This window comes from Passer domesticus, chromosome 1 (genome assembly GCF_036417665.1).
Source record: "Passer domesticus isolate bPasDom1 chromosome 1, bPasDom1.hap1, whole genome shotgun sequence".
Classification (NCBI taxonomy): domain Eukaryota; kingdom Metazoa; phylum Chordata; class Aves; order Passeriformes; family Passeridae; genus Passer; species Passer domesticus.
The window spans coordinates 73,287,701-73,302,143 of NC_087474.1; the positions used below are offsets into that span (position 1 = coordinate 73,287,701).

Sequence of the window (14,443 nt, forward strand, 5' to 3'; positions counted from 1 at the left end):
TTTACCAAGACACACATGTTTGGGGTAGATTTGTGTTAAAGCAAGCTAAAAAAAAATCCATTTAGGAAATACAATGTGGTTCTGGAATCAGGGTAATATTTTCAAACATCCATGTCATTTAAGAGCCTTTATTCAATTAAAAAAGAAACTGATGTTACTCAAGGGGAACTCCTCTGAAATGTAAGATACCTTTAGAGTGCTCTGTGATTGCTGTGCTCAGCAGCATGACCTTTAGGAATGTCTGTAAGGCACCCAGCGTTGGAAATGCTGCTCTCTGCTGATGCTGGTTCAAAGCAGGTGCCCAAGAAGCCAGGGCAGTGTTTGCTGGTCATGCACCAGTGCCATGTGGTGCCTGACGTGTCTTTGTTCAGAGGTCCCAGGACGACAACACGAGCTGCCAGAAAATTGGCCTCTGTCGCTCTGTGCCTGAGCCTGACATCAGTCACGTCCCAGGTCCTCCCTTCTCCAGCTGTTCTGCTATGCCCCTGTGAGACAATCACAGCTGGATGTGCCAAGTATTTCCCCAGGTTCTGCCCCTGACTTCCTCCAGCAGCCGTCACTGGAGTTAGGAGCAGCAGGAGCACAGGTATTAAGAGAGGGCTGGTCCCAAACAAATGGCTGTTCTAGCAGCCTCAGGGCTGCCCACACTGCTCTGCTGTCTGGTCTATTCTCCTCTTTGCATTCACAGTGCATTTCTCTTTGCATCTCTGTCTCTCTCTGACTGCCACATGTAATAACACCAACAGATGAAAAGACCCTGCTGGGCACTAACACTATCATTAATCTGCTAAGAATTTGATTTTGAAGTATTTAAAAAACGAATTCTGCTGATTTTCAGCGAGTTAATCTTCTGATACCACATTTTTTTGATTCTATACAATGCAACTATTCCAACAAGAGAAGGTGAATTATGGACCTACCTAAAGAGACATTATGTACAAGATACCATTTTGGAATACTTTTTTCTGTAGTAATTTTAAAAAATTTTCCTGGAAATATTCATTTACTAACTTAAAAGGGGAAGAACTTGTTGAGTTTTTTTTCCTGTTTCCAAAATAACAACAATTAGATAAACAGCTTTTTTTTTGTTTTTAATATTCAAAACACTTCCATGCAAGTAAAGAAACTGTAATTTTCTTCCTGCTCATTAATGAGGTTATGAAAGTTGGACTCAGTCCAGTTTCCCTTGAAGTCAGTGGCAATGTATCTTCTAACTTGGTTCAGGATTTCTGAGTGGTATTTTGTCCCTTTAAAATAACACAGGCTGAGGATCTACCAGCAAATTTTTGGCTGATTTAAAGGGAGAGTTTGAGGGGAATAACCTTGAGTCACACTGGATTCTTTTTTAAATTGAATAAAGGCTCCAGTTAGCACAGATTGCTGTGCAGATTTTTAGGAAAGCTAATTGAGCTATGCCCAAATATCTTTACTTACTTACAATGGGATGCTCATCTATATAAGTGCTGCACAAAGGAGGCTTTTCAGGATGTCTGACCCCCTGTCTGGAATGTCATTCAAGACCTGGGATTTTTTTCCCCTTAGGTTGTTTATTCTTGTAAATTTACTGACTCTGATTTGAAAGAACTATTTCTGCAGATCTAGATGTTATTACAGACTTCCACGCTTATTTGCACTTACGATGCCCTTTATTATTTTTAATTATTATCAGTGATGCTTACAGAGAATAGTTGATGTTTATAAAAACCACCAAATGTATATGAAATTTAACCCAAATTGTCTGGCTTCAGGTTAAATGTCAGCTAAATCAGGACTTACGTTTCAGTATGTTCCTCTGCTCCAATTCTTCAGCAGTTGGCCTCTGGCTCAGTCGTCTGCGAAAAAAGTCCAAGATCAGTTTTTGGACCATATCATATTCTCCTCAGTTCTCTGCCTTGAAGAGTCACTTTGGGGTGTGAAAGGCAGAACAGAAAGCACTGACACTGCTCCATTATGTACTTGGTATGCCTGGACCATGCGTGACACACACCATGCTTCGCTTTTGCAGTTTCCTCTGTTTCCAACCCACGAAAGACAAAATATGTTATGTCATCTTAGGCATGACTCTCCCACCCTTACCCCAGGCAGAGCTGCTGAAAGCTAAGCCACACAGATGTCTTCACTTAATTTCCTTCCCTCCATGCCTTCTTCCTGACTTGCACAAGTATTTCTAGCTAGGATCCAGCTAACCCTCTCGCTGCCCTCTCGCCAGCCTCCTGACTGCGCCCCGTTGGTTCACACAGTGTTTGAACACACAGACACAGAAAAAACAAGGGACTCTTTGGCAGCACTGAGGGCAGAACAATAGCAACCCTCCTCCTCCTCTTGTGGCTTTTATTAAATCCTACATTGAAGGATCAGTGTGACTTGCTAGTCAATCTGTCTGTAATAGGGTCAACAAACCACACAATCTCATTACAAATGGGGGCTCTGTACATAGGAATGACCTGAATATTCAGAATACAGAGCAAGCACAAAAGGGTCTTTGCAAAACAAAGTGAACCAGAGAGATGACATCAGAATTCAGCACTGTTGGGCATCCTCATACTTTTATCCAAGTCAATGGGTGTTTTGTCAATGATACCAATGACACGACAGAGCCTTCTCTTCCTTCAGACTTGGTCACTCAGAGACGTTTCCAACTTGGGGACCACAATCTCTGTCAACTGGACCAGCTTCCCGGTGAGTTAATGGTTAATGGGCACTGACAGGAAATGATAACAATGCTGCATGGCTTCATCTTCTGCAATGAATGTCCTCCTGACCCTGGGCACAGCAGCTCCCTGAAATGGAGCTGGCTCTGCAAGGCTGGATGAGAGATGTCTGACATTGGCTCCTCACCACACAGGGGCTAAGCTGTTGGTGCACATGCATCTCCAGCCTTCTCCAGGGCCAGGAGCTCATGTGTGTGCCAGTTCAAGACCCCTGCCCCTCAGCCTGTGTGCAGAGCACAGGGCACTGTGAACAAGCACTAGGTAGGAGCCCACCTCCCACACCAGCTGTTTGAAGGCAGAAGCTTTACAGGCACCTGATTTTACAGCCTGAAGATTTCCATCAGCAGAGGTGATATCAGCCATATGTCCTTTGGGAGCACTTTACACCATTGAAACAAACCAGCAGAACACAGCCATATTTTAGTGTAGAATTTGGAGTCAGGAGCTTTGTCCCTTTCTCATAGCAGACTGAAGATTTATCTCATTAGCAAAGTGTTAAAAGGGACAGAAACTGGTCCTTAATTCAGAAGTAAAGAATGTCTGCAAAGTACTTTGAAGACAGAAATGCTATTCAAGTGCTTGCCATTACCACCTTTAAGATACAGTAGCTGTTGCTAATGGGAGACTTCGCCTTAGGACTGTGAAGCAATTAAAACAATTTCTAGCATCACATGAGAAAAAAAGAAGAAGTTGCCACTTTTAGCCCCACCACATGTGTCTGCAGGAACTGTCCTATAAATGTTTTTAATCCCCCATGCCATGTTGCTTTTCAAAAGGATGCATCAAAGGGATGCTCAGGATGAACTCCAGCCATCCAGCACGTGGATGGCTTCTACAGAAACAAACATTATAGTAAAAAGAGAAAGAAAAAAACCCTCCCCAAAAGTCCTCCCGTTTCCAAGAAAACAGAGATTGAAGGACTCAGATAACTGTTGTGTCACAAACAGTTCACACTAGGACTTTTCTAACAGAAGGCAGAAGTTTTATCTACCTACAGAACTGATTTACAGCAAGGATCACATCTTCCATGTGTTTAGTGAGGTACCTGCCATGAAGTAGATGCATTTAAACTTTCACTGCATGTTACCATGGCATTGCTTCCACACAAGAAGACAAAGATTTCCTCCAAGTATGTCCTTGTTGTTATCTGCACCCTCTACTCCTGTGCTGCCCAGGACCTATAGACCATGGGATTCCTCCCCACACTGACTGGTAGGGCTCCAAGTGAAAGCCAGATGAGGATACCCGTGTTCTCCATCAAGAGTCAAATTACTTTGTGGATCCCATTATCCACCCTTTGCAGAGTGCTCCTGCCTAAATGGTGACTGCCACTTTTAAGTGATGCACAGCAGGAAAAGCCATGCCACTTTGGATAGATTCATTCATGGATTAGCAATCAGTTCTGGAGTTTTATAATCCCAAGTTTCTAATAATGTGATTTAGGCAGTAGGAAAAGCTAAGGTATTCTTGTAGTGGAACAAAATCTTAATTAGTCCTTACAGTGCAAGTAGTAAAGCAGCAGTAGAGGATGAAGAAGGTCATGAATAGAAAGCCGTGGATTTTCCTGGCCTCCAGTACCAGTGTCTGCTTTCATCTCCATGAACTGCTGTTACATTCCCATTTCCATCATCCTTTGGGACTGACTGAACCTGCTCCTGCTCCTTCATTTTAAGTCCCTCCTTGATAAGCTCTTCAAATGAACCCAGCCCCTTCCACAGCCCTTCCCTTCCAAGCTCTCCTAATTATCTCTTTTCATGGTCTCTTGCTCATTTAATTCCTTCTTATACTGTTACAGTGACTTCTGCCCCCACACAATTGGGGCTTTACAAACACCTCCACCAGCTCCTCAGAACAGCACCGTTTTAGCTCTTGTTTCTTTCTGCCTAATTTCTAGGCTTGCCAGATGTTGAACAGCTGTTAATGTTTCTGTTAATCTTTGAAAACCTTGATACTAGTTAATGTAAATCAAGAAACATAAGCAGCTCTTGCTTTATTACTATGGCTGCAAAGACACAGGTTTTTTCTTCCACATTTACTTTCAGTAAACCATCTCTAGCATAGAGCTCTGACCTTGGCAAACATCAGTGATGACAGCTCCCCTCTTCTGCCTTCCTTCCTGTCCTGCCCAGAATAAAAAGTTGTTAATGAAGCCCACATAGCTTGCACAGGTTGACTCAAGTAGTTTGATTGCTTGCTTGCTGCTGTGCCTTATTTAATTTAACATCACAGGGGCTGCATGAGGCAGTCAGGAGGCCACAGGTCAGGAAAAAGGTGTCTCATTAGCAGCACAATCAGAATAAATGGGAGAAAATGGAGTGAGGAAGGAACCTGGTGCCATAGCAAAGAACGGATCTGCTCGTGCGAACTGCAAGGATGGAGGGAGATGCGTGGTGCTGCTGTTGATCAGAAAGGTAACTCCGGCTATTTCATCAAACTAAGCAAGTGCAGGTGTCTAACCAAGGAACAGGGGAGACAGACCTCAACAAGTAACCACCTGTAACAGCACTTTCTGTATTTAAAATGTTCATGTGTTCAAATGTTCATGCCTGAGCTTCATGGTGCCATCCATACAGTCTTGCAATATGCTTTAGGCATTCAAGAGGACAGGAAAGTGTTTTGTAATTTGTGCTTTACAATGTATTGCTTGGTTTATGCTTCATACATTTCTGCAATATTGATTACAACAGTTTTGCAAATATACTGTGACAAAGGTTTTGCTACAAAGGAAAGCTTCCTAAGATTTATGGTGACATAAGGAAAGCTTTGCTGGGATTTCACTGAAAAAATAATATCCAAATGAGTTTGTCAGTAAAAACTGCTCACATTTACAAAGATAAACTTGACAGCAGACCAATTTTCTGAATTAATTCTTTGCATGATCAAATGCATCACGCTCCGTGTGCTAGACAATAAGAGCTGAGCAGTTCTTCTTAAGGACAGTGTAGTGAGGCTTATTTTTTTGGGTGTTTTTATTTTCTTTCTTGTTTGTTTGGTTTGAATTTGCTCTGGGCTGGGCTGGTCACATTATGGCAGATAAGTGGGAGTTTGGGGCCAGAAGGAACAATCAGGCAAAATCAGTTGCTGTAGATCTAAAATGTTGGCTGGTGTGGGTGCAATCTCCTCAGGGACCAACAGGAAAGAAAGGCAGCATTTTCACTGATGGATGCTACTGTTTGGACCCTCCCTAGCAAACTGAGAACTCAGAATGAAAAGTTTCTGCTCCATGTGTCAATGTTCTGCAGGAGCAATAAAAGGAAAAACATCTCCTTGGGCACGACAAAACACTTAAATGAAGTACACAGTGAGGCTTACTCTGCTCTGCAGTGTGGCCGCTCCCCGAGGGCTCTCAGGCCAGCAGCCAACCCGTTGTGGGGCCTTGGCTGAGATTTTTGCAGCCTTTTTGTCTGGCAGCACCTTTGAGGTGCGATGCTCCTGGCTGCCTAGGCTGTCCCCTACCAGGAGCCATGGGTTTTCTCTCCTTGATCTCTTGTTTTGCTGTGGATGAGCTCCAAGAAAAGCTGGTTCATGCCATCCAGCTTGCTGTTGTGTGAACAGGATGATGTGGGATGTGTGTTTTCTGTGTACCAGAAATTCATCTTTGACTCTGCCCAGAGGACAAGAGGTTTTAAGAGCCTAGTGTGGGGTCACACGCAAGTATAATGGCTGGATATAACACAGGGCTTGCTGGAAAATGATTCCCCACACACTTGCCAGGCTTATTAACTGTGAGTGTTTGCAGACACGAAAGGCAGAATTTAGCAGCTCTCCAGTGCTTGAATGGTGACATCTGGTGTGTGGGACCCATGAACAGGACTGGTGGACACGAAAGGGCACACAGTAGGATGGTGAGATGTCCAGAATATCCCCAAGGATCTCTGAGCCAAGTCATGCTCACACAGTTGTTCCTCATGACTTAAGTCACCCTGATGTAAAATAACTTCTGAACACAGTGGGGCATGAGCTCTGGAGCAACTCCTGATTTTATTCCGTATGTGCAAATATCCTTAATCAGCAGCAACTGGGCTCATACTACCCTAGACACTGCTCTAACAGAGCAGTAAATCTGAGCTGGGCACATGAGAAGCCAGCTGCTACAAAGAAATACTTGTCACGTTGCTCTCTATTTGACATAAATGAGCATGACTGAATCCAGCAGAACTGCGCTGATTTACATCAGCAAAATAATTCCACATGAGGAAAATTCAATCTCAGTAAAGTCTTAATTTACCTTGCCTTTCTCAATAATAATAATGCTGCTGACAGCAAAGCAGAATTGACCAAGTAAAGGCTGTTAGGGGCTCTTTGCACTCCCATGCCATGTACAGAAAGTTCAGAAAAAAACAGAAGAGAAGAAAATCTTGTATTTGTTTCTACTAGTTAACTGCTACCAGTTAACTGCTAGCAGAGGGCTCCTTTCCTTACATCACTGCACAATGAGCAAAAAATCTCATTGTAAGCCTGGAAGTTCACTCTCTCTGCAGTGACAGCTCAGATTTTGCCAGCTTGACTGTAGAGTCTACAGAGGACTATCATTCTCCTAAACAGGATTTATAAAATGGGATTAAATGCAGTTTTATCAATGAGTGAATAAACTGAGGGCATATTAAATAGAAAATCCCTACGCAAAGAAGCAAGTGTAACAGTTTTATACCAATAAAATTCTTGTACTAGACTCCATTAAGATGTCTGCTAATCTGTAGGATTATTACTTTCTTTAAGCTCACTCACAGGTAAGCATGACAAGTCTCCTGGTATCAGTCATGATAATATACTTTATAACTCCTTTTCCTGAGAAATTAGGGCAATAAAACCATAAGGAGTGTTTGCCACGATTCAGTTATCATGTAATGACTGCTCTCCACTTCCCTGTTGATTTAAAATATGCAGCCTCTGGGAGATGGTGATGCTTCTGCAGCTATAAAGTAGCCTGTGGCAATGACTAAAGCAGACCAGCGTGGGCAGAGATGCCTGTTCATCCCTAGGAAAACGGATGAAGCACCACTGGGATGGTTTAGCAGAGAACCAGTTAGACAATTTTGGTAGGAAGTGTTGGCTTTTGGTGAAAGTCTAAAAAACTGCTAAGTATCAGTTGAAGATAAAAGTGCTTTCTGATGGTGCCTTACTGGCAAGATACTACTTCTGCCTTAGTATCCCAGTGTGCTCCCTGGACTTTTGATTGTGTTCCCTTGACATTTGATCCACGATAGGTACAACAGTCCCATAACCCTGGGGAGAGAGGCAATGCTTTTGCTCAGCATTAGTGCACTGCAAGAAGTACAGAACAATCTGGAATGCGAGCCAACCCAATTATATTTCCCGTAACACATCTGCAGTTGTGTTTCCAGCTGGGTTCTAGAAGAAAATCAGATTTACAACTGAAATTATTCAGACTTTAATTCAGGCTCTAAGCAGTCATTTACTAACCCCCAAAATTATCCTTATCCCAGACTTGATTTTGTGTTGAGAAACAGCTTCAATATAGACTTTAAAGCTCCGATTAGTCTAGATTGCAGTGAGGATTTTTGGGAAAACTAATCAGCAAATTTTATGCTTGCTCAAGCATCTGTGTATAGTGAGAAATATAACCAAGCTGGCTCTTTGTTTAAAACTCTTACAACTGACCAATTTGTTTTCCCATTCTTTAGATCATGTGAATCTATTCTTGAGTCATGACTCAAATGATGCCATTTTTTCTGGTTCAGCTCACTGAGGGATTGAATTATTATGATTTTGATTTATTCTTTGGAAAGTTACAAGATTCCTGAGAAAGAACTGCCTGCCCAGAGTAGGTCTCCTGGGAAAAGAATATTATATTCAAAATGTAGATTTTGACAATTCATTATGTTTACATAAGGTTAAAATCTTGTTCATCATATATGGAACAAATTTCTTTAAAATACCCAAATAAATCAGAAATATTTTGGGCCATGAACTCTGTATTTCATTAAAAGAAATGAAGCAATGACTGGATAGCCCTATAACTCTGACTAGAAACACTGTGGATAATGACATACCCAGGTCATCACTCTTCCATTAGACTACTATAATAATGCAGACACCTGCATTTTCCCAGGGAATGACTTCATTTCTTTTCTAAAGATAATGCCAAGCAGTGATAGACACGCAAATCCAGATTTTGTCCCCATGTTCAATAATACTAACTGGGAGATGCCTACTGGTTGGTGGAACATTGTGAGACGATGCCTCACACCTCAACCTCTAAAATGGAGCTTCCTCCATTTAATTACTGTGCTGTTCCATTAACAAAGCTCTCAGCCAAATGCTGGCTGTTCACATAAAATATGATCATATAAGTTTAAATGATGAAAAAAAAAAAGGCACAGCTGAATTAAGACAGTTATACCACACAAGCTTTGCAGCATTACTTCTCAAATCTCTTTTCCCTAGTCCCAAGAACAAAATATCCAACAACTGCAGTAGGAAACAAAGAACAATCTTTTTCAATTTATTATGTATCTAATTCAAGAAAGTATTTTTGGAACAATAAAAATGGGATATTTTTAAGTACTAGAAATCCAGAGTGAAAAATGTACTAAATGCTGGTTTAAAATCTAAAGCATGCCAGAAAAAACAGATGGATGTTAGGACCCATTGTAATAGAGAAAAAAATGTTCTAAAATGTTAGTGATTGTCCTTCTGTTGTCTATACAGCATTATGAGAAGACACTTGCTTCACCAAATGTGATAATATTGAATTAGAAGCTGATTTTACAAAGCTACAGATATCATAATTCACAGTTCAAGGTCAATCTGTGAATGACTTGAGTAAAACGGCACCAGAAATAATCAATCTGATCTGAACAGATATGCTTGCTGTCTATGGGCATTATTGGATGGTTTGTTTTACAATCTCTCTACAGTAATATTGCTTTGTCTCTGTGAACAAACAGACTTACAGCAGTGAATAAAAGTTAGTTACACTCTTAAAAGCAAAGCCATCTCCAAGTATGAGCCAGAAGAGCAGAATCCCCTTCTCTGTTGTAATTTCCCCCACCCTGGCTTAGGATGCTCAGGGAAGCTTGGATGTTGGAACATACTTGATATAGGAAAAAAGCAGTTATTCCTCTGTGTATGTGGCATGGCCTTGGGATGGAGACAAAATGCAATGCTTTAGGTGGGAAGAAGTTCTGTGGGACCAGGGAAGAAAACATGGAGGGAGGCTGAGGGGTGACAATGAAAGTACAGCCCCACTCTCCAAAGCTCTTCACCTTTTAAAGCCTAGGTGATCTTTCCTAGCAACACTCTCACCTAAGGATCCTCTTCTGAGAAATCTGCTGCCACAAACTTAAATGCAATCTTCCCTGAGAAGCAGCTGCTACCTGAGGGCTGAAACACACAATGGAGGAACCATCTTCCCTATCTTTAGTTAGCCAGAAGATCAGACCCCCTGATGGGCCTCTGTGACCACAGTGACTGACATGACCTGTGCATTAGCAGGTATGTTGCACTTCTAGCACTTCCAGTATGGATTTTTTAAATAAAAAATGCAGCAGCACCTTATCTTCTTATTCATATGTGTATTAACACAACTGTACGCCTAAAATATCAAACCAGGGACATTTAAAATATGTAAACAAATAAACCAACTTTGCTTGGCAGCAAAGTAATTTGTGACCATCATGGAAAATCTCTATCCAAAATGCAAAAAGCTATTTATTTTAAGGAAGAAAATCTGGATGGAGAGCTTCAGCAGCAAGCTGATGTCAATCTCAACATATATACACAGCCAACTCAATAGAGTCTCGTCTGTTACTACAGCAGCTACAGACCACTCAAAGTACAGAGAGAGTAATTATCATAGAATGGTTTAGGTTGGAAAGAACCTTAATGATTATCTAGTTCCAACCTCCCTGCCACAGGCAGGAACACCTTCCACTAGACCAGGTTCCTCAAAGCCCCATTCAACCTGACCTTGAACGCTTCCAGGGACAAGAGTACCCCAGCTTCTCTGGGCAACCTGTTCCAGTGTCTCACTAGCCTCACAGAAAAGAATTTCTTACTAATATTTTATCCAAACCCGCTGTCTTTCAGTGTAAAGCCATCCCTCCTTGTCCCCACTTTTTACATACTCTTGTAAAAAGCCTCTGTCCATCTCTCTTGAGAAGCCCATTTCAGCAATGTAGGGCTGCTCTAAGGTTTTCCTGGGGCCTTCTCTTCTCCAGGCTTCTCTTCTCTCAGCCTGTATCACATATACCCCTTGATCACATTAGCTTGTTGTAGACCATTTTACCAGTGCCAGCATGAAGAAAGGCAAATGAATAATAGTGCAAGAGTAAAATTCATCTCTAAGAGGGCACTTTACACTGGTAATGTAAAAAAAAAAAGGCAACTCACACACTTTCTGCTAAATGAATCAAAAGCTAAAATAGTCAGTGACCTGGAACAGCCACAATATGGGAACTCTAAACTCTTTTATAACAGAAGTTGGCAGTGTTAGCAATTCAAAACCACAATAATTCAGTTTCTAGTAGAAAAGATGCATAGGAAATAGCATGGTGCCTATACTTTTTCTTGTTACTGAAGTGGAAAATTCCTGGAAGTAAACAAATTTGAGAGCTTTAAGAGCAATTAACTATTTTGTGACAGAGGAATTTCAGTTCCCCAGATTGTGGGATTTCAGATCCCCAGACTTGCTGAAAGGCAGGTGATAAATAGTAGTAAGTTTTTGCAAAGGGCTGTGCCTAAAATTTTCACTTGAAGGTTAAGAATTAGGACCGGCTGAAATGTTTGTGACAAAGTAAAATTGCTGGAAAATTGAGTTCTAGAAGGTCAGAAACTATCTGCAAGGTTAGGTCAAACTTAGTGAGTAGTTTCAGCTGAAAAAAACCAACTCACTAGATACACCTTTATCCAAAACAATAAAATTTTAAAAGTATTAAAAATGAACTAGACAATATTTAATTCTGACCTGAAATGCTAGTTTTCAGTGCGTAATAAAAAAACTAATGATGCCTGTACTTGCTATTTTTAGTCAATTTTCCCTGCTCCACTTGTTAATTATTTTGTTCCATTTGAGTACCAAATGCAAAAAAATCCACTATTCAGCCAAGTCCAGTAGACACAATTTTCCTTCCAATAACTGCTACAGCATTTCCAAACACAAATCTACTGAGGTGGATTACAATGAGAACTCTCCCCAGCATCTGTGTTGCAAACTTCAGTGCAGGTGCCTTGGTCATTCCTCACCATTTAAGGGGATACCTGCTTGTCAGACCAGGTCTTTGCACGTTTTACGACATTGATTCTTTTGTATCTGCATAATCAACTGCATAATAATGTCTTATCTTTCTAGAGAATGTTGTGTTTCACCACCCTATCCACAGATTTGCCCATTGTACAAATTCCCAGCTGGTGTGTATTTAACACCTTCACTGCCAGAGCCTACTTCTGCCTCCACGCATTAGCAAAGGTCAGAAAGAATTTTTTAAAAAATCCTAGCATTTCATGGAACATCAATGAAAACATGCAGCACCAGAGACAGAAAATAGCAAGAACGTCTAGCTTTAAAAAGAAACACAGATGAAATTATTTTACTTGGATAAAATAAAAAAACCCATGCCTTAGGAAACTGCATATTTGTATTTTGAAAAGATATTAGATATAATTATTCCACAGTTATATCATCACCTTTAGGTTCAAATCTAGTGGCCTAAAAGCATGACAAAATATTTTTTACCCAGGAGAATTCTTGTCCCATCTGCCTTTTCTTTTCTTGAACTTACTGAGATACACATAATTACCTGGAGGCTAAATTTAAACTACAAAGTGGTAAGCTTTTTTTCTGTTGTTGCTTTGTACATATTTCCACAGCAAAACAAATGGAATGCTATAAAGAGGTTTATCACATCAAATAGGGAATTAGCAGCGGGAATCAATAATCTCCAAAATAACAAAGATCCCATTTCCAGGCAAATACACTTAAGTTCAAAATAAACAACCCCCCCCTTGTGAAACAAAAGACTTCCAGAGGGACCTTCAAACCCTCTGTGGTATGTTGAGCAGGCTGCAGCCTTTCTTTTTGTCCTGCATAGTGTGACTTCTGCTTTTTTACATTTTCTCCCTCAAGTTTTGAGAGCTCAGTTCAGCCCCTACTGCAGTTTCTCCACGTTCACTTTTCTGACTACTGTCAGGTGCCTGTACATCCCCCTGTTCCACCTGGCACTCCATCAATGTGAAAACCTGCCTCATTACCACAATCTAGCTGCTGGGGTGATACCGGTATTCTTTACATTATTTTTTTTCACTAGCTAGAGGTGATGTTGAACTATGGAGAGGGAGGGAATGCCCAATTATGTCTTCCTTATATAAAACAGGAGAGAAAACTATTCCTGGCTCTGTTGACCTAAAGAATAACTTTTCCTTTACACTTCAGACACTTCACTTTTTAAATCTCATTGGGAAAGTGTTGTAGACATCTTCCCTGTGATATTTCAAACGAGGGTGCTATCAAAGTCCACATTTTTTGCCCTCTAAAGAAAGACTGCCTTACATTGGTGACTGTTTTTTGAGCTCCTTACTGCATAGCTTTGCAGCTGGCATTCAGGCAGAAAGGCTGAAGAGAATTAATATTTAAAATACTTTGTACTCAAGCTGAGCACAGTATGTTTGTTCATGGCTGCTGACATGCCATAGGAGAAGCCTGGATTTCCCTGCAGGGCACACTTAAATGCCAAGACTGAAATACCTCTGTCCTGGGCATTCATTGCCCTGGTTTTGTGGCATACACTTGCTTTCTGCATACCTAGCTGCAGTGATGGCAAGGACAGGGGGCTTGGAAAAAGGCAGCAAAGGAAATCATCACAGTCACCCTGACAAAATCCCTTCTGAATATTTACTGATGATGCACCAAGTGTTCGTAAAGCTGGAAACTGCACCTACTGCTATGAGAGGCTGCAGATTGGACTAAAACATCCTGGCTAGCATAGCCTGGGCAAACAGTCACAGTGACTGCTTCCCAGTTCTGCTCAACTTCTTTATTAGTTTAAAACATGCAATTTCTCATTCATCCACATTAAGCAGAACTAAAAGGATACACCCTCTTAGGCCCTCCTTCCAGCCCCAATGGCCACAGCCATGAGGACTTGTGTTTTGCTTTACAGGCAGACTGAATTTACATCTGTAGCCTATAGTTTATTGGGTGGTAAGCCTACTCTTATGACTGGAGATTATCTAATGCTAATAACAACTTTGCTCTGCTGAGACCAGCTAATGAACACCAGCTGCTAAGGAGCATGGAGGGGGGGAATATCTCACAACTACTACACTCTGTCAGCTTTTCAAACTCCTCTGAGCAGTGTTTTTAGCAAAATGTACATTAAATACACACTTCCACACGGTTTTCTTCTTTAGAGACATCAGAACACTCCTGTACAATGCATTACTGGAGATCCCTGCTGCTGTATAGCACCATTGCATGCTGTCTGGGATGTTTGTGAGAGGACCAAGCTCCCAATTCCCCAAAGTGAGGAAGAATAAAAATTTGCTGATTGTCTCCTCTGGATTCACCCACAGACAGAAACTGTTGAAGGCAGATCTTAAGGTTTTGCTTCAGATAGTTAGAAAAGCAGAAAAAAACTATGTGAGGGTGCAGGGACACTGAACTCTTGGAAGGCAAACTGGGGCTCTTTTTTTTTTTTTTTGCTGTGGCAGAGATGGACAGAGGGGATGGGGAAGTGCAGGGCTAAGAAATGCTTGTTGAAGGAAGTTGGGAG

The 14,443-nt window shown here is 41.3% G+C and overlaps 1 protein-coding gene across 10 annotated transcripts in view; it reads right to left on the minus strand.

The window, feature by feature from the left end:
* The window catches only part of PHACTR1 (phosphatase and actin regulator 1), a 300,542-nt gene that overhangs the window by 19,872 nt on the left and 266,227 nt on the right, over positions 1 to 14,443 (minus strand). For all 10 annotated transcript variants that reach the window (XR_010364616.1, XM_064424383.1, XM_064424373.1 and 7 more), the window contains one exon: positions 1,777 to 1,832. Coding sequence is in view for 9 of the 10 variants with exons in the window: in XM_064424383.1 (XP_064280453.1) it covers positions 1,777 to 1,832 (56 nt within the window). In the remaining variant the exon portion in view is untranslated. The remainder of the gene's footprint in view (positions 1 to 1,776; positions 1,833 to 14,443) is intronic.